Source organism: Delphinapterus leucas, chromosome 15 (assembly GCF_059928025.1).
Source record: "Delphinapterus leucas isolate spDelLeu-1000000601 "Yukka" chromosome 15, BTC_Dleu_Yukka2, whole genome shotgun sequence".
In the NCBI taxonomy this organism is placed as follows: domain Eukaryota; kingdom Metazoa; phylum Chordata; class Mammalia; order Artiodactyla; family Monodontidae; genus Delphinapterus; species Delphinapterus leucas.
Window position 1 is genome coordinate 15,117,951 of NC_143143.1, and position 18,346 is coordinate 15,136,296.

General features: G+C 42.6%; 1 protein-coding gene across 2 annotated transcripts in view; it reads right to left on the reverse strand.

Annotated features, from left to right (window-relative positions):
* Positions 1-18,346, reverse strand: part of NIPSNAP2 (nipsnap homolog 2) — a 27,564-nt gene extending 9,218 nt beyond the window's left edge. Inside the window, exons 1-7 of one of the 2 annotated variants that reach the window (XM_022588186.2) lie at positions 18,201-18,337; positions 7,965-8,104; positions 7,837-7,882; positions 4,876-4,970; positions 4,470-4,540; positions 3,406-3,546; positions 2,527-2,558 (exon numbers count right to left, since the gene is read on the reverse strand). In XM_022588186.2, the coding sequence (XP_022443894.1) occupies positions 2,527-2,558; positions 3,406-3,546; positions 4,470-4,540; positions 4,876-4,970; positions 7,837-7,882; positions 7,965-8,104; positions 18,201-18,292 (617 nt within the window). In that variant the 5' untranslated portion in view covers positions 18,293-18,337. Of the gene's footprint in view, positions 1-2,526; positions 2,559-3,405; positions 3,547-4,469; positions 4,541-4,875; positions 4,971-7,836; positions 7,883-7,964; positions 8,105-18,200 lie in introns of both variants that reach the window. The other variant, XM_089895843.1, reaches the window with a different exon arrangement.

Here is an 18,346-nt window from a genome sequence, read left to right on the forward strand (position 1 = left end):
AATTCTACCTTGCATTATTTAGCCTTTGATGACCTAAGAAGAAAAGATTCATTAGAAAAAAAGATCCCAGAACTGTTTTTTGGAGGTAGATCTTAGAAATTATCTAGCCCAAAGCAAGAAATTTTATAACTGAAAAGAAGAGAACATATAAATTGAAAGTAAGTAAAAATCATGGTTTTCCTTTTCCAAAGTGGTTGTACCATTTTACATTCTCACCAGAAATGTGTAAAGGTACCAATTCATTGACAACCTCCTCAACACGTTATTCTGTCTTTTTAATTATAGCCATCCTAGTGGGTATGAAGTACTAACTCGCTGTGGTTTTACTTTGCATTTCCATACTGACTAAGGATGTTGAGCAGCTTTTCACGTCCTTTTTAGGCATTCATAGAGCTCCCCTGAAGAAATGTCTATTCAAATTCTTTGCCCATTAAATTTCTTTTTCCCAAATTTATTTTATGATTTTATTCTTTATTGTGGTAAAAAGCACATAACATTGAATTTATCTCAACCATTTTCAACTGTGCAGGCCAGTAGGGCCAAGTCTATTCACACTGTTGTGCAACAGATCGCCAGAACATTTTCATCTTGCAAAACTGAAATTATACCCACTAAACACCAACTCCCCTGCACCCAGCCCCTGGCAACCACCTTTTCATTTTCTGTGTCTATGGTTTTTACTACTTTAGAAACTTTCTATTAGTGGAATCATACAGTATTTGTCCCTTTCTGACTGGCTTATTTTGCTTAGCATAATGTTCTCAAGGTTCACCCTGCATGTGGCAGGACTTCCTTCTTTTTAAAGGTTGCATTAATATTCCATTATATATATATATGCCACATTTTTATCCATTCATCTGTTGATGGGCATCTGGGTTGCTTCCACCTCTTACCTACTGTGAATAATGCTGTGATGAACATGGGTGTGCAAACATCTCTTTGAGATGCTGCTTTGAATTCTTTTGAATATATACCCAGAAGTAGGGTTGCTGGGTCAGAGAGTAATGCTATTTTCAATGTTTTGAAGAACCTCTGTACTGTTTTCCATGATGACCGCCCCATTTTATATTCCTACCTACAGTACACAAGGGTTCCAATTTCTCTGTATCCTGCCAACACTTGTTATTTTCTGTTCTTTTGATAATGGCCTTCTTAAAGGGTGTGAGATGAATGGAAAATAATTGTGGTTTTGATTTGCATTTATCTTATGATTAGTGATGCTGACCATCTTTTCATATGTTTTTTGGCTATTTGTGTATCTTTGGAGAACTGTCTATTCAAGTCCTTTGCCCATTTTGTAATTGGGTTATTTATCTTCTCGTGATTGAGTTGTAGAATTTCTTCATATATTCAGGATACAAGTCCTTTATCAGATGTGTGATTTGCAAAATTTTCTCCCAGTCTGTGACCCGTCTTTTAATTTTTAAAACTGTATCCTTTGAATTACAAAAGCTTTTAATTTTGATGAATTATAATTTACCATTTCTTTTCTTTTGTGGACTGTGATTTTGGTGCTTATGTAAGAACTCTTTGCCTAATCCTAGGTCACGAAGATTTTCTCTTATGTCTTCTTCTGAAAGTATTGTATTTTAGCTCTTACATCTAGGTCTACAATTCATTTTCGGTTAGTTTTTGTATACAGTGTGAGGCAGGGGTCTAAATTCATCTTTTTGCAAGGATACCCAGTTGTCTGAGGACCCTGTGATGAAAAGATTATCTGTCCCCACTGAATTGCTTTGGTACATTTGTCAAAAACCAATTGCTCACGTGCGTGAGAATTTATTTCTTTTCTTTCAATTCTATCTCATTGATCTATATGCCTGTCCGTATGCCAGTACCATACTGTCTTGATTATTCTAGCTTTGCAGTCAGTTTTGAAATTGAGAACTGTGAGTCCTGCAACTTTGTTCCTCTTTTTCAAGGTTGTTTTAGCTATTTTGGGTCCCTTGCATTTCTAAAGCCTGCTGGGATTTTGACTGGGATTCTGTTGAATCTATAGATCAGTTTGAAGAAAAATTCATATTTTGCTAAACTAAGAAAAAAAAGAAGTAGCAATTGTATCATTGTGGTGCTCTGTTTATGTGACAAAAGCAACACTTCAGAAAAGATAACATCCAAGAAGAATATGAAATAACTTCATGTGACACTTGGGGGGTTTTGTTTTATTTAAATAAAAATTCCTTATCTCTTGGAGATATATATTAAAATATTTATAGATGAAATTTTATGTTGTCTGAGATTTACTTCCAAATACTCTGGGTTGGGGGATTTAGACCTAAGCAAGACTGGCCACGTGTTGATAATTACTGAAGCTAAGTAATGGGTATGGAAGGGAGACCTGCGGTATTTTTCTCTCTAGTTTTGTATATGTTTGAAAAATTTCATAATACAAATATATCAAACAAAACAACAGTCTAGTATCAAATCGTGGCACTAACCCCAGATTTTATTTCTAGAAGTAACACTATGGCCTAAAAGAATCTATTTATAAGACTTCACAAACTCATCATTTGGTAAAATACTCACCAGTAATTGCCCCATTCAATCATAGTTCCTGGCTGAAAAGAGATTTGGATTCGGTTAGTTCTTCTGTGAAGAAATATGGAACTAACAGTATAAAAAATGACAAGACTAACTTAAAAATTAACTTTTAATAATGTGAGATCTAACAGATAAAAAAAAATGTAACAAAATAGTATTATTCACTGTGTTCATACCTATCCCACAGCGGAAGTAATATTCTGTGGCTTCATCTAAGAAGACAACATACACGCAAAGTGAGAGTTAATTAAGTCATCCAATTACAGTCATAAGAGCCATAGTTAGGCCCACGATGATTACACTATTGGTGCCTACTCAGATTTTATTGTGAAATTTTTAAATAATCCCATTTAAGTAACCCTAACAAGGACACCACTTGTCTCTCCCAGTACAGCACTGAGCATTAGACCACCAAGGTCTGCTGATGCTTTTTCACTTGGACTATGTTGCCACCTGGGCCTTTCTTTATAGTGGTCACCTAAGTAGGGAAATATCTAGAAAGTCGTACAAATATTATTCCCCTTTTCTCTTACAGTGCTGTATAATGTCAACAGCCACATGCTTATTAGCTGCTCTAGTTCAATGACAATAGATGCTATATAATGTAGCCGGTCCTGCATGTTAGGTCTTTTCTCTTATGTGTAAGGCTATAAAAAACAAATGAGCTTAGCAAAGAGAAAGGAGGAGAAAGAAGGAAGGTTTAAAGAAAGGAAATAAGAGGAGAAGAACTGGACAGGGGAGAAAACAAGCCAAACACACATCACAGAACATTCGCTCAGTGTCTGCGGTCCACTCAGCATCAGGGGTGCGTGTCCTTCTGCACAGAAGAACAAAGGGACAGTTAACTCCTATTTCAGTACTTACTCGGAGCTGGTAAGATCTGAGTTCATATATATTCGGTCCTGACCGTGGGACAGGTTCATTCCAGAAACTGAACTCCAAGAGCAGCTGATTCTTCCTCGAGAGAAGCATGTTGCTTCTCGCCTTACGGAATTCCGCAAATTCCTTTGAGTGAACAAAGGTGCTCATGAAATCTTCTAATATTTACATCATAAATATTAGAAGATTTATATATAAACCCACTTTAGCAACATTTATGTTCCTCCCACAATAGAATACTATTATAAATAGGGTCCAGTTGGCCTGAGACGGTCCCAGTTTACATCTTGTTGAACCAGCATAATGACTATTAGTATTCCCTTTCACTCTCAAAAGTGTCCAAGTTTAGATATCAAACTACATAGTCATCCTAATTATTTAAATGACAAAGTAAACTAATTTCCTATGATTTTAGGTTCTTCTAACTGTTTGACAGCATATTGAGACAGGTGACATGGACACCTCAAAACATCAGGAAATCAAACAGCCATTTATATTGGGAATTCCCTGGCAGTCCAGTGGTTAGGACTCTGTGCTTTCACTGCTGAGGGCACGGGTTCGATCCCTGATCGGGAACTAAGATCCCACAAGCCTCACAGCGAGGCAAAAAAAAAAAAAAAAAAGTCATTTATATATGGACGGGGAGTCTACACAAAAGGTTTTCTTTCCTAATAATGTATGGCTGGTAGAATATTCTCCATTAACACACACCTCTTCGTGAAGGGAGGGGGAGGATAGCAAAGTCGGCCCAAGATGAAGAATATGTGGTTGTCAGTTCCTGAAGCAGATATGTGTTAGGTAACCCAGACTGACTTACCGGTTTCAAAGTTCCAGCTTATCAAAGTACAACTGACTTTTACAATAAGAACTATCATTTTAATAGTATTACAACTGGTTACTCTATGTTTAAATACAACCTCAAGAGTCCAAATAATAAAATTTTTACTACAGAAAACTAACAGTTTACTAACAAAAACGATGGCAGAAAAGAGTCACTTAATTCTGTACTAACATCTACTATATCATTAGTCTCTTTCAAAAATCATTACCTGATTTTCTTTGAGTTTATTCATGACCTCCGTGAGGACTGGATAACCTCCTTCATACCTCCAGAGGTGAACTGAAATATATTTTAAACGATAACATACATTTAGAGTTTCATGATACTCTTACCTTGAAAATATTCTAGATACGCATGGTGTTAACACAGTACAAAACTGTAATGTGTGTTGGCTCAAGTTATACCATAAAGTTTCAATAATAGATTCAAACATGAAAAACGATCAAAAAGGAGTTTCTGCAGTGATTTACTGAAGAAACCACTTTAACCATAAAACTAGACTGAGACTCGGAAAGCTTTGCTTATAAAAACAAGCATTATGTTAAAAATCATTTAAGTAATGACAGTAAAGGCTTAAGGAACAAGGGTTTATTCCAAAGACTTCTGCTTCCTACCAGCTTGATCCTGCTCGCCATACCACGTGTTCCAAGTCCCCACCAAAGTACAAGGGTAATGTTTATCTTCGTGAATCTTTGGCAACACCTCTTGACTTAAAGAGAAGAAAGAGCAACACTAATTAAACAACCACCGAAATTACACCAGGTGGACAACACATGATCAGTAACACGAAAAGGTCATCTACTCTGTGTTCTGACAACTGACCTCAGAATACGTTTATGATAAAAAGACGTGCAGAATTAGCCTTTTGGCTGAATTCTGCTGTGCTCTCATGTCCCAATTATCAGAAGCTTAGGTGACTGATACCCCAGCTATCTAGAACAGTGGTAAGTAACTCAAGTATACTGATAAAAATGATAAAGAAGAGCCAAAGGTCCAAAAATTCCAGGAACTATGAGTCTATTATTTGCTGTTTCAGAAAAAAAAAAAAAAAAAAGAAGTATATACTTAGGAATGGTGATGTGTATGAAAGCTAACTTTTGCTGGTTCCAAAGATGGGAAGGATGAGAGAAATGTGAATAGTAGAAAAAGAACGCGGGAAAAGAAAGGGAAGAAGGTCATGTGGAGGATGGGGCAGATGACAGGAGCGGCCCAGGAGGCACAGGAAGCAGCAGCAGAGAACGAGTGGGCTTTAAGGGAACGAGTGGGCTTTAAGGAGGACGACGGAGCCAGGACACAACACAGTCTGGAAGCAACCCCGACCCCAACAATCCCGAAGGGCGTCAAAGGGGCAGGAGAATCCAAATGAAAGCGATGACATGAGGCATAAATTAGTTTCTACTCAATTCAACCAGCTGAGGGGATCTGAAAGGTATCGCACCTAATCCCACGCCAGACACACCGCCCAGTTTGTTGCTATTGATTGAGCATGGTCCTGGCAGTGTATTAATTTAACAGAGGTGTCAGAGCCTGGTTCCACGGAAACCTTCCCGCATTACAGATTCTAATGGACAGGGAAAGGTAAAGGGAAGAGCCATAACTGCATCATACCAAGAGAAAAGCTAAAATTTGCACACTTTTTGAATAGAAAAATTACGATGGAAAAGTGCCATATAGATCCAACAATGGATGCAAAAAGATATCAAGGGTCAGAAATGGAACCTCTTCTGATTATTTGCTGACGTCAAGTGATATTAAGCTAGTGATCACCACCCGATGTTGAAGCACTAGGACTGGGTGGATATGACTAGTTAACAGAGAAAAGCTCTGAATGGTCTTATGTCTAACTGAAAACTCAAATGACTTTAAGACCCAGTACAACGACCAAACCACATAATTTTTTGAAGGGTAGCATTTACTTTTAAAATTAAGATCAGATATTAAATGTATCTGATGTATGACCCGTGAAAGTTCAGAAATCACATGGGATTGATGGAAATTGGGGGTGGAGAAAGACAGATTATGTCAGGGAAATGGAATTGGGTTTTCTTTTTGCCACATGACACGATCAGGAAGTAAACAACTCAGCACTGGAGCTAGTGTGGAAGACGGAAGCCTGCACAGATGACCCAGGTGAATGGAGGCTGTAAGGTAGGTAGTACTTGTACTCAGAACTCGATGAGCTGGGAAGAACCTCATTATCTGGGCCCCTAAAAACCAGGCTGGAAACAGGCAGCTGCTGAAAGTTTCAGAGAAAAGATAAACAAACATGATGAAGGAGAAAACAGAACTCAAGCAGATCAATTTGACCAACTTCTGGGTAATGGACTGCAGGGTGGGGCGAAGGTACAGGTGCAGCTTCAAACCCAGGAAGGCAGTCAGAAAGGGCTACTTGGAAATGGGCCTCAACAGGCCTGGAGAGGGAAACAAGCAAAGAGAAGCAAAATACACGTCAAATGAAGAATACACAGCCCTTAGTGACCGGCTAATCACATACAACTAAGGCAAGAGTCAAATAAAACCATGGTGAGTGTCACACATGGAGAAACTGGAAGAGCAGCGTAATTCTGCACATTGAGTTTGAAGTGAGAACATGAATAGATAGCCAGGAATCTGAGACAGGAGATGAAGTGAAAAAAAAAAAAAAAAACAAAACAGGACAGGAAAGATAATCCAGGGAAACATCCGCATACAGAAAAATTCCATTTTATGAGAAGAGAATTAGAAAAAAGCATTTGTTTTTAGGGCACTTCTAAGATAAAGAGAACTGTGCTGAGGTGAGCAAGAAACTCAACGCTAATGTTATATTTCACGAACCACCTCCAAAAATAAGACAACAAAAGATGTTCCGCTTCTGAAAGTTACGCTGATTCTGGTAACAAAATCGTTTGCTTTCTCATGAAAGCAGCAGATATGAAAGGTTAAAAAAAGCTTTTAAATTGTATTTGTGGACAACTGATCATTAAAATGCTATTTCTGTTAATAACTAACGCACTTAATTCTCTTTGGTCTTAAAGTTTACAAATTCTATAAGACTATATGGGTTTCATGTCATATGAGAATCTGCTGAAGGGACTTGAATCCTGGCGGATGGAAGACCCGGGAAGAAATGGCAGCTCTTCTGAAATCCATACAGGGCTCTCACGTGGCAATATTACTTAGGAGTAAAACTGGACACAGTGGAGGTCCCAGGGATGTGAATTCTAACTCCTAACACTCAGAGCTGTCCAGAAATGGAGCGTATGAAATGTGTTCAAGCATAGCGTCAGGAAGGGCTGCAGAAAGGACTCAAGCACTGGATGAGTAGCTGGGCTAGACCGCCTTGCAAGGTCCCTTCCAACCTGAAAGAGTCTAGTAACATTCCAAAGTCTGATAGCCTATGTGAGGAGTTAGCTGAACAAGCGCTTAAAATCAAAACATCCTTGGTAATGCCCAACAGAGCTCAACCTAAGAGCCTCTCCACGTTCAGCTTTAAGAAGAGGCGTGAAAGATCTCGCTCTGCTATCAAGGGTTAGTGCAACTGACAAATATTAAAATCATTATTTTTCCCCAAGTAAAGGATAGTTTGGTATACACACCAAATTTTGTTGTATGCTTCTAGGCATTCCGGTTTAACATTGTGAACTGAAACAAAAGAAAATTCAACGATAAACTTATGAACAAAGGGAAAAAAGTCAACTATGAAGATAGCAAACCTATGACTCACACTGTAACTTGTACAGACTGCTTGTTTCCCTTTTGGCTAGGAGATTAGAGTGAGCATCTTTCCTTGGATCAACTTTCCGGACAAATAAGGATTTTAACCAGCTGTCCTCTCGAGGTCTGTTAATGGAAGACGCCAATTTCCTATGGAATAACAAATGCAAAAATTTGAGTTTAATCAGAGGTACAAAGATCCCAGGGTCTTTAGGTTGTGTCGTGTAGTACATTGTTTTCATAAATTCATCAATCCATTCAGCAAATACGCCTTGAGCACGCCGTCTAGGCACTATTCTAGAACCTGGGATACCGCATGTCCACTTTCCATGCCACCAGCGTGCACTCTGAACGCAGGAGCGGAGTGTGAGAGAAGTAACTTCGGCACTCCTAGGAGAGTTCTCACGTGTATCTCTGTGAGTTCCACCGTGTGTCCTTCCTTCCTCCAAGGAAATTTTCAACATAGAAAAACCATACAAGGAAACCTAGAATAGTCAAATTCACAGAGAAAGAAAGTAGAATGGTGGTTGCCGGGGGCAGAGGGGAGGGGAGAACGGGGAGTTACTACTTAATGGGTACAGAGCTTCAGTTGGGGAAGATGAAAAGGTTCTGGAGAGGGATGGTGGTGACAGTTGTACAACAATGTGAACATACTTAACGCCACTGAACTGTACTTAAAAATGGCAAATTTTATGTTATATGTACTTTACCACAACAAAAGAATGTGAAAAGGAATATACAGAGAAAGTGAATTCTTTCGTTAAAAAAACTATTTTACCCCTAAACTAAATTAACCTTAGAATCAAGATTTTTAACTCACAAAAACCTAAGAATACACACTTCATTAACATATAAATAATTTGCTTATTTTCATCTTATAACTGAACTCCTACTATCCATGCTGTCAGAAAGTGAGGATAGATTTGACTTAAGTAACAAATTACACTTTACCCGTGAAATTTTAAGTGCATGTTTAATTCCCATATGCTTTGCTGGTGGGATCACAAATTTGTGTGACCTCCCTAGAGGGCAGTGTGACATTACCTATAGCAAAATTAAAACTGCGTAGGCCTTTCGGCCTAAGAGTTGCACTTGTAGTATGTCCCACGGGCAGCTATATTTAGACAAGTGCACACAGCTGAATGTGTGCAAGCATTCCTTACTACCTTGTTTCCAGTTTGTTCCTGGTACAGGCAATTTGGAACCCATTAATGGGGACTGGTCAAATAAATCAAGGTAGAGCCAAAATCAGAATAGAATGCGATCAATACAAGGAATGAGGCAGATCTACACGCACTGATATGCTGGTATCGCTGAGATGAGTTACATGGAAAAGCAGGCCCAGAACAGTACCACAAATACACACACAAAGTGAACTGCTAATAGTGAGGACATCTGGGGACTGTGAGTGGGCTTGGGATGGGAGGAGAGAGTTTTCCTTTTCGCTGTATAACCTTCTGGACTCTTTGAGAATTTTCCATATACATATATTATTTTTATACCTAAAATTAGCTAAAATATCTAAAGTGTATGTTTAGAAACTCCTTTATGGGTAAGGTATATAGGTATACATAACCTGAGAACAAGATTTTAAAAATGAAAGCCTGGCTGAGACTCACCCTCTTCCTAACTTCACACAACCATAATCAAATGACAAATCGCGTCCCTTCATCTTCTCCACTTTAATTCATGCACAGTAAAATTACTCTTTTTGGGACATACAGTTCTGTGAGTTTTGATAAATGCATAAAGCCATGTAACCACCACCACGGTAAGATAGGGAACAGTTCCTTCACTCCCTAAAATTCCTCCTTTTGTAATCAACCCTTCTCCCAACTCCTAGCAACCACTGATCTGTTCTATGTCTCTACAGTTTGCCTTTTGCAGAATGTCTCATATATGGAATCATACAGAATGTAGTCGTTTGAGTCTGTGCCCATTCTTTCTGCACGATCGCCTTTATGCGGATGACCATCCTCTCTGGCCAGGGCTATCACGGCGTACTCTTTATTGTTTTGATCTTTAATTCACGTACACATAAATGATCTTTTCTGCCCTTTGCTAGATCATGCCAAGGGCAGTAACGTGCTGGGATCCCAAATGACCAATACAAACACTCAGATCTTATCCAGTGCTTCAAAACAAGGTCTGGCTACTCACAGGCCAGTGTGAGCCTTTTCTGGGGGGGATCTCTTGGAAACACTAGATGACTTCCTACAGACCATTTTCAATCTGTTTAGCAGACCTGTTTAAGGCCACAGATACCATAAAGCAAATATAAGTGGTAAAGAGAGAGTGACCCCAGGTGTTAAGGAAGGGGAGTTTAAACAAGAGGCAAGAAAAACTTGCATGACATGCAAATTCCCCAATGCCTCATGAGATGAACGAGTGGATTCCACATTAATACAAATTCCTATTCTTATTCAACTATGGTGGTTTAGAAAAAACAGAACTCTAAATTTCACGGGTTACATTGGCAGCCTTTTTCTTTTTTTGCTTAAAAAAAATTGACTTGCTGCTTTAATGAACAAACATTACAGAACACTTTTCACTCCATATGACTGTTTTAAATTTAAAAACCAATTCATAGGATATTATCACAAATAGCCAGAAACCAGATAAAAAGATTTTTTTTTGACCGATGGAGCTTACAAATATATAAACAAAATATAAAATTAACAATAAAATGTTTTCTATAAATACAGTAATGATCAAGAAACAGAAAAGCATTTTTTCAAATCTTTTAAGATTAAAAAGCAGCAAGCTCATATTAAATAAGCAAAATAACAAGTTAATACCAGTACATGCAATTTTTCTTATTAGTGCATAGGACAAAAATATATAGTCCTAAGCGGCATCTGTAAAAAGAAGTTGGAAATTCTGCCATTTTGCTTTTATTATATGTTAAAATGCCTTAGAATTAAGAAAAGTGTTAATGGTGGTATCCCTGAAGGAAGGATGGAGAGTTAAAATAGAGGAGACACACATCTTTCCCCATATAATATCTGTATTGACTATGTTTTTTATTTTACTCTTGTATTTTTTAAGTACACGTTTAACCCCTAGTAAATACACTTAAAGCACTTAGGACAGCACCTGATTAATGGTGAGATTTAAAAACTGTTTTTAAAACTACTTAAAAAAAACTTTTAAAATTAAAAGAAATTATATATAAAAATTATTAGCTCTTTAGCAGAAACCAAAATCATATGGTATTTGTCTGGTTTCAATTCACTTTTTTTTTTCTTTCCGAATTTATTTATTTTTGGCTGCATTCGGTCTTTGTTTCTGCACGCAGGCCTTCTCTAGTTGTGGTGAGCAGGGGCTACTCTTCGTTGTGGTGCGCAGGCTTCTCATTGCAGCGGCTTCTCTTGTTGCAGAGCACGGGCTCTAGGCACGCGGGCTTCAGAGCACAGGCTCAGTAGTTGTGGTGCACGGGCTTATTTGCTCCGCGGCATGTGGGATCTTCCCAGACCAGGCCTCGAACCTGCGTCCCCTGCATTGGCAGGTAGATTCTTAACCACTGCACCACCAGGGAAGTCCCCACTCTTTGATTATATAAATAAACTAATTCTGAAGAAGGCAATTCTCCAAATGAATCATGGTAAAATTTACTTCAATAAAAATAAAAACATTTTTGTCAATTCGTTTAAAGTATTTCATTTTATTTTTTTTGGCTGTGCCACGTGGCTTGTGGGATCTTAGTTCCCTGAGCAGGGATTGAACCCCAGGCCCTCGCCAGTGAAAGTACCAAGTCCTAACCATCGGACCACCAGGGAATTCCCGTGTTTAAAGTATTTTAAACACACCATGTTTTGGGATATTTGCTCAAATAATATCATGAAGCGAAACGGCAAGCATATAAAATTAGTGATATGCAAAGGAGAAAGTTTTAAGATTTTTTTTTTTGCGGTACGCGGGCCTCTCACTGTCGTGGCCTCTCCCGCTGCGGGGCACAGGCTCCGGACACGCAGGCTCAGCGACCATGGCTCACGGGCCCAGCCGCTCCGCGGCATGTGGGATCTTCCCGGAACGGGGCACGAACCCGCGTCCCCTGCATCGGCAAGCGGACTCTCAACCACTGCGCCACCAGGGAAGCCCAGTTTTAAGGTTTTTTTTAACGGGACTTTGTATAGTTCGTTTTTTTTTTTTTTTTTTTTTTAGTAATAACAATTATGAACATTGTACCCCTTATGAAAGGGGTACAATGGAAGTTTCTAAAAATATCAGCACTAAGGAATTTCATTAAGAAATACTCACCAGGGCTTCCCTGGTGGCGCAGTGGTTGAGGGTCCGCCTGCCGATGCAGGGGACACGGGTTCGTGCCCCGGTCCGGGAAGATCCCACATGCTGCGGAGTGGCTGCGTCCGTGTGCCATGGCCGCTGAGCCTGCACGTCCGGAGCCTGTTGCTCCGCAACGGGAGAGGCCACAACAGTGAGAGGCCCGCGTACCACAAAAAAAAAAAAAAAAAAAAAAAAAGAAATACTCACCAAAGCAACCACTACTAATAGTTCTTAATGAATCCTTCCAGAAGTGCATAGACAAGCGTATACCATGTGCACTCATATTGATATTTAATTCCTATGGCATTTAATACTTTATAATAAAGAATTATTGATGGACTAAATCTGGAAGGGAAAAAAATTCCAAATTCTTCCCTTCCTCCTTAGAATTTAAGGGGATTACAAGCTAATAAGCACACACTTCCTGCTAGGCACTGGACTAGGCAGTTTGCTCCTGTCTTCTCATTCAATCCCTGCAACAATCTAGCAAGTTAGGTATTATTGCATTTTAAGGACTGGCTCACAGAGGTTATTACACAACCTGAGCTAAGAAGCAGCAAGATAAAAATATGAACCCAGATCTAACTGTAAAGTTCAAAATATTTTCACTAATAAGGGATGCCTCCTCCACACAAACCTCCCCAAGTGAGCATTCGTTCCAGATTTTAATACCAAAGGGATTTACTTTAGGATGGGTAAGATGAGGTAAGGGATATGACACCACTTTGTAAGCTAAAGATTGACCTAAGAAGTAGTCAACATCACAGGACACACAACAAGAGCCTGAGTGCTGCTTACTTGTCAAAGTTGGGTAGCAACTGTCTTGACAAATGAAAAACAGTGTGGCGCAGCATAGCCCCAACTGACTGTTGAACTCTGAAATCTTTCACCTGGCAGGTGACCAAGACTGCTTCACGTGCCCAGTCCAAGCTGAATCACGAAAAGGGATAGAAGCAGCCATGCTAACAGCTGTCAGGGTGATAAGACCTGGGCTGGGCCAGGGTGCTTTACCAAGAGTGACAAACACTGCAATCAGCTGTCTTTATAACATCATATGTGTTGGGTGGCACTTTACAGCGGGTGAGGTAGGGGGCAGCACATCCTACAAAACACTAGATTCTAAATAGAAAAAGCATTATGTGCCTGGCTCAATGGATACAAAGATGAACAGATGCCTAGCCTGCCCACTGTCATGGGAAAAACCTATCAGTAAACAGCCAGAGCGGTCACAGACACTGTGGACTCACATGCACTGTGGGAACTCCAGGGAATGAACCGCCTTGGCCTTGGCCTGCAAGGAGCGAGAGGGACTCCAGTGGAGACATTGTAGCTCTGTCTTGGAGGACAAGCAAGACAGGCACAAAGCCAGTGATAATCCCAGTCAAAGGGAACAACGTGTCCTGGGGCATGGAGTCGTGAAGCTGTGTGGCATGTTTCTGGAACAGCAAAGCGTTCAGGAAGGCAAGAGAACAGGGTGTGGGGGGACAGTGAGAGGAACCACGGGAGGGCAAGCAGGCCAGGGGGGCTGGGCTCCCGTGCACCAAGCCTATCAGCTGGACCTTAACCTGTAGACGGGGCAACGGTAGCAAGTTTTCAGAAAAGATCCAGGCGTGAAAAGCAGCCGGCGGTGGTGCGGTGGAGTAAGCGAGAAAGGCAGGGAGCAGGGCTCCTGGGCTCCTGGCGGGCTGCCCAGCCCAGCAGTACCGGCACACCGAAGGCATCTGATGCTCACGGGATGGACCAAAGGATGGTCCTGGGTTAAGATGATGGCAGGAGGGATGAAGGGGATGGATTACATTCAAAAGATACTCCTGAGGTGAAGAGGAGAAGACACGGATACTGATTAGGTGTGGAAGATGGCGTTTTGGTTTAGTCGGGGCAAATTACAGAAGGGAAATACATTTAACACAGAGACCACAGGATGAGGCAAGGGGCTTTGGTCGTCTGATCACCAAATATGCACGGACTGTGCCCTGCATGTGCCAGGCACTGGGCCAGGCTGAGGCTACGAAGAGGAATAAGCCTGGCCCTGACTTCACAGAGCTTGGTTTGCTGGTGGAAGCAGACGGACAAACGTGATCACAGTCCAGGGGAAGAAGGGCCCCTCCGTGGAGACACAGGTGGTGGGCGTGGCGGGCTGGGGCAGAGGGAGTGGGGTCTAGGTTAGCCTGAGGGAGACGTGGACCAGCCCTCTGAAGAGGCACCTGTTGAGCTGAGGGCCTGGAAGATGAGGAACAGTTTGTCAGGTTGCTGCCCACGGGAGGAAGGACTTTCTCGGAAGCAGAACTCTAGCTGCCAAAGCCAGGTGAATGTGAATACGACAGAGGTGAGGGGGAGGGGCGGAGGCCAAAGGGCCCACCCGAAGAAGAGTCTTGCCTTAAAGCAGGAGCCACGGGACTCCTCTCCCCCGCCCCACCGCCAAGCCCAGTAAATCTGTCTTCGCCACTGCTGCTAGAGACAGCCATTCCCCAACCTTTCATTTTGAAAAACTTCAGACAGAGATGAAAGAACAGTATAACGAAGACCGCTATGCCCTGTATCTAGATGAAAAATGAACATTTTATAATTTTTACTGTTTATATATATTTTGCTTTTTCATTTTTACCAAACCATATGAAACCAGAGTGCAGACATCATGATACACCATCCCTAAATACTTCAGCACACATCTCCTAAGATCAAGGACAAACCATGTCACTAATAATAAATATCACATCTAAGGAAAATAATCATTCTATAATATCTAATATCCACTCCATCTTAAAATGTCCCCAATTGTCCCTAAAATGTTTTTTATAGATTTTTTTCTTGGTGGAGGTGGGGTGGAAAGGAAGAGGGATTAGGATCTAGTCAGGGTTCATGTCAGAGATCTTTCTAGTAGGAAAATGTCCTGCTCATTTGTTCTGGGGAATTCTCTAGCTGTCCCCCTCACCAATGGCTTCAAGTCTACACTCTTGATAGGAATCCAGTCGAGTGGTGATGCAGAGGCACAGTCAAGACATGCTGGAGGCAGAACTAACAGATCTGGCAACTGACTAGACGGGCGGGAGCAGGCAGGGAAGGGCTTGGGGAAGACCTGGTTTCTGGCCTGGACCACTAAATGCAAGATGTTCCACGGCTGGGGAGAGAGAACCCAGGAGGAGCAAGCAGGCTTTGCAGGAGGAAGATGAGTTAAATTCTGGGTACATGGTTGTTTTCAGCACCTGGGGGACACTGATGCAGTGCTCAGTAAACAGCTGAGCAGAGGGCCTGGCACTGAGCAGAGCGAAGATGTGCTTGGCAAATCGGCCTCCCGGGAACGCGTCCTCCGTCCCTCTGGAACCACTCTTGCAATGTCACTCACAACCACCCCTGTCGGTAATTGGTTTTCTTCCGGTAAGTGGTTTTCTTCCGTCATCTTAACCTTCTGGCAGCATCTGGCACAGCTGAACCACTCCCTCTTTGAAATACCGCCCCCGGGCACTGACCAATAATGACCTTACAGCTGCCCCTTCCAGCTCCCTTGCTGCCTCTCCTTCCTATATCCAGCCTGTAAATATCCATACAGCCCAGGGCCTGCTTCTCAGCTCTTTCTCTATCCACACTCCTCAAGCAAATCTCATCCATTCCTATAGTTTAAAAAAGCATTTTATTATGAAAAATTTCAATCAAATACAATATAGTATACTGAAACCCATGGATCTATTAACATTTTGCATTCCTATATGCTGACAACTCTCAAATGCTGTCCAGACATCTCCTTGGAGGAGTCATATAGGTACAATAAGCCAACTGCCTACTGGGTCTTTCTATTCGAGTAGCCCACAGACATCTCCAATTTCACCGGGTTCAAAACTGCCCTGGATCCGCCCCCTCCCCACCCTGCACCTGTTCCTCCTTCTCTGAATGACTAGCAAGCACCCTGTGTGCCTTATTCACTGATGCTTCCCAACAGCACCTGGCACGTGGTGGGCACTCTCACCTTTGAAACAAACGAGTCTCGGTAAATGGCACCAGCATCTGCCTAGTTGGCCATCATCCTGACTGTCCCCTTTTCAAAGTCAGCCTGATCTTTTAAAAACGTAGATCAGATCATGTCACACTAAAGTGTATACCTTTAAACATCTTCCATGGCTCTCAGAGTAAAATCCAAGCTCTCTCAACGGCTTGTGCGGCCTGGAATTATCGGGCCCCTGCTGCTCGCCACCTGTTCTCCATCTTCCCTTTACTCCTGCTCTTAGATTTTTCTCGGGTTTCCCAGCATGCCTGACTCCTCCCGTTCACGGCTTTCATGCCCACTGACCCTTCAGGTCTCAGCTTAATGCCACCTTCTCGGAGAGGCCTTCCATGACCTCATGCAGGGAGGTTCCCTGATTCTCCCATGCCACCTACCTCAATCTGTAAGTCTACGTGGGATTTCACCTCTGCCATGGCTTCCTGGGGAGAGTGACCATGGCTATTATGCTCAGGTTCATAGGGCTTCATCGACATCATATACATTCAATATCTGATAGAATCAATGAGTTAGCTGGGTCCAGACTGAGTCCTAAAGAACACCTACAGTTAAAGCAGACTAGAGCCCGGGAAAGAGTGAGTAGTCAGAAGGTACAGGGGACCTTGTATAGAGACAAGGACGCCAGTGTCAAGAGCATTTGGCCCCAGCAGGAAGTGGGGGTACCGGGCACACCCGGGTCCAAATCTCCAGTTTATTAGCTTCAAGTGACCTTGGGCACTTTAGGGGAACACCTTCAGTCTCAGCTGTCTTTTGTGAAAAAAAGAAAATATCAATTTCATGGGCTTTTATCATCTGTGTGAAAAAATAAAGCAACAGTAGATACTTAATAACAGAATAAAAATAAACGGAGGGTGATTTGTTAACCAACTTGGAAACATAAATATCATATTTTGAAACACAAGTTGAGCATGAGTCCTAGGAAGGGCCCTGGGCCTCAAGCCTCACAAACTTGGGTTCAAATGCCTTTTCCAGCCACGTGTCTCAAGCCCTTTAGGTTCTTTCTCATCTCTAAACTGCACATCCTATTACTTCTTAAGAGTGCTACTAGGATTACATTAAATAAGCCGTATCAGTATAAAGCTGGCCCGTATTAGGAGTTTAACAGGTAGCTCCCTCCCGCTTCCATTTTTAAGTGCCAACTGTATTTTCTATAGGCTCACTATTTAATTAAACACAAACAAAAAGAGGAAATTTAAGTTACCCAACGTAAAGAAACCGAAGAAGCAAATCGATGTGTAAGTTAGTATGGGATTTGGTTTTTCGATTTGGAAAATGGGACATGGCTATCTCAGGGATGGATTCTGACCAAATATTTAATCCAATGAGGTTAGAAAAAGAGTTTAAACACGAAGCCAACGTCCCCTTAGTGCTGATAACTGTACATACTTTTTGATTCGCTATCTACTTTTAAATGCAAGTCAACGACTGTTCTTAGGGCTGACACCTCTTCACTACTTCCCCGACCTCCACTTGAGGGCTCACCGGGGACGATGCGGTATTTTATTTCTTCCTCACAACAACCCAGGAGGTGAGGATTATCTCTACTGCCATTTGCGGAATTAAGCACTGAGGCTTTGCGCGGGCGAGCAGTGTTCTCAGGCGGCCGCAACTTCAGGGCCTGCGGCCTCAGGCATGCGCCCGCCGCCCTGCCACTGCTCCGGGTCGCGCCGGGTCAGGGTCCCGCAGGCCGGGCAGGCTCGGCGCGCGGACGTGGCTTCGGCGCCGAGCGTCGTTCCCACCGTGACCTTGAGCCCGGCCGGCCCGGCAGGCAGGCACTCCGACCTCGCCGAGGCTCTGACTCGCCCAGCCGCGCCGACGGAGGCCTCGGTCCCGCCGCCCCGCAGTCCGGGAGGCCCTGCCCAGTGGGAGCGCGACCGGGCCGGGGCGTAGACTCGTGCCGGGGACCCGTGCCCTCCGCCCCGCGGCGGCCCCTCCCCGGCCGCTCCCGGAAAGGGCGGCGCTGCTCACCAGAGCTCGGGCTGGAGGCTGCAGGGGCCGGCCCGCCGCAGAAAGCTGCCAGCCGAGGCCGCTCCGCCGGCGCGCAGTACTCGCGCCGCCATCTTGCTCCGGCGCCTCGGCTCCCACCGCCCGGGCCGCCGCTGACGCCGCCGCCG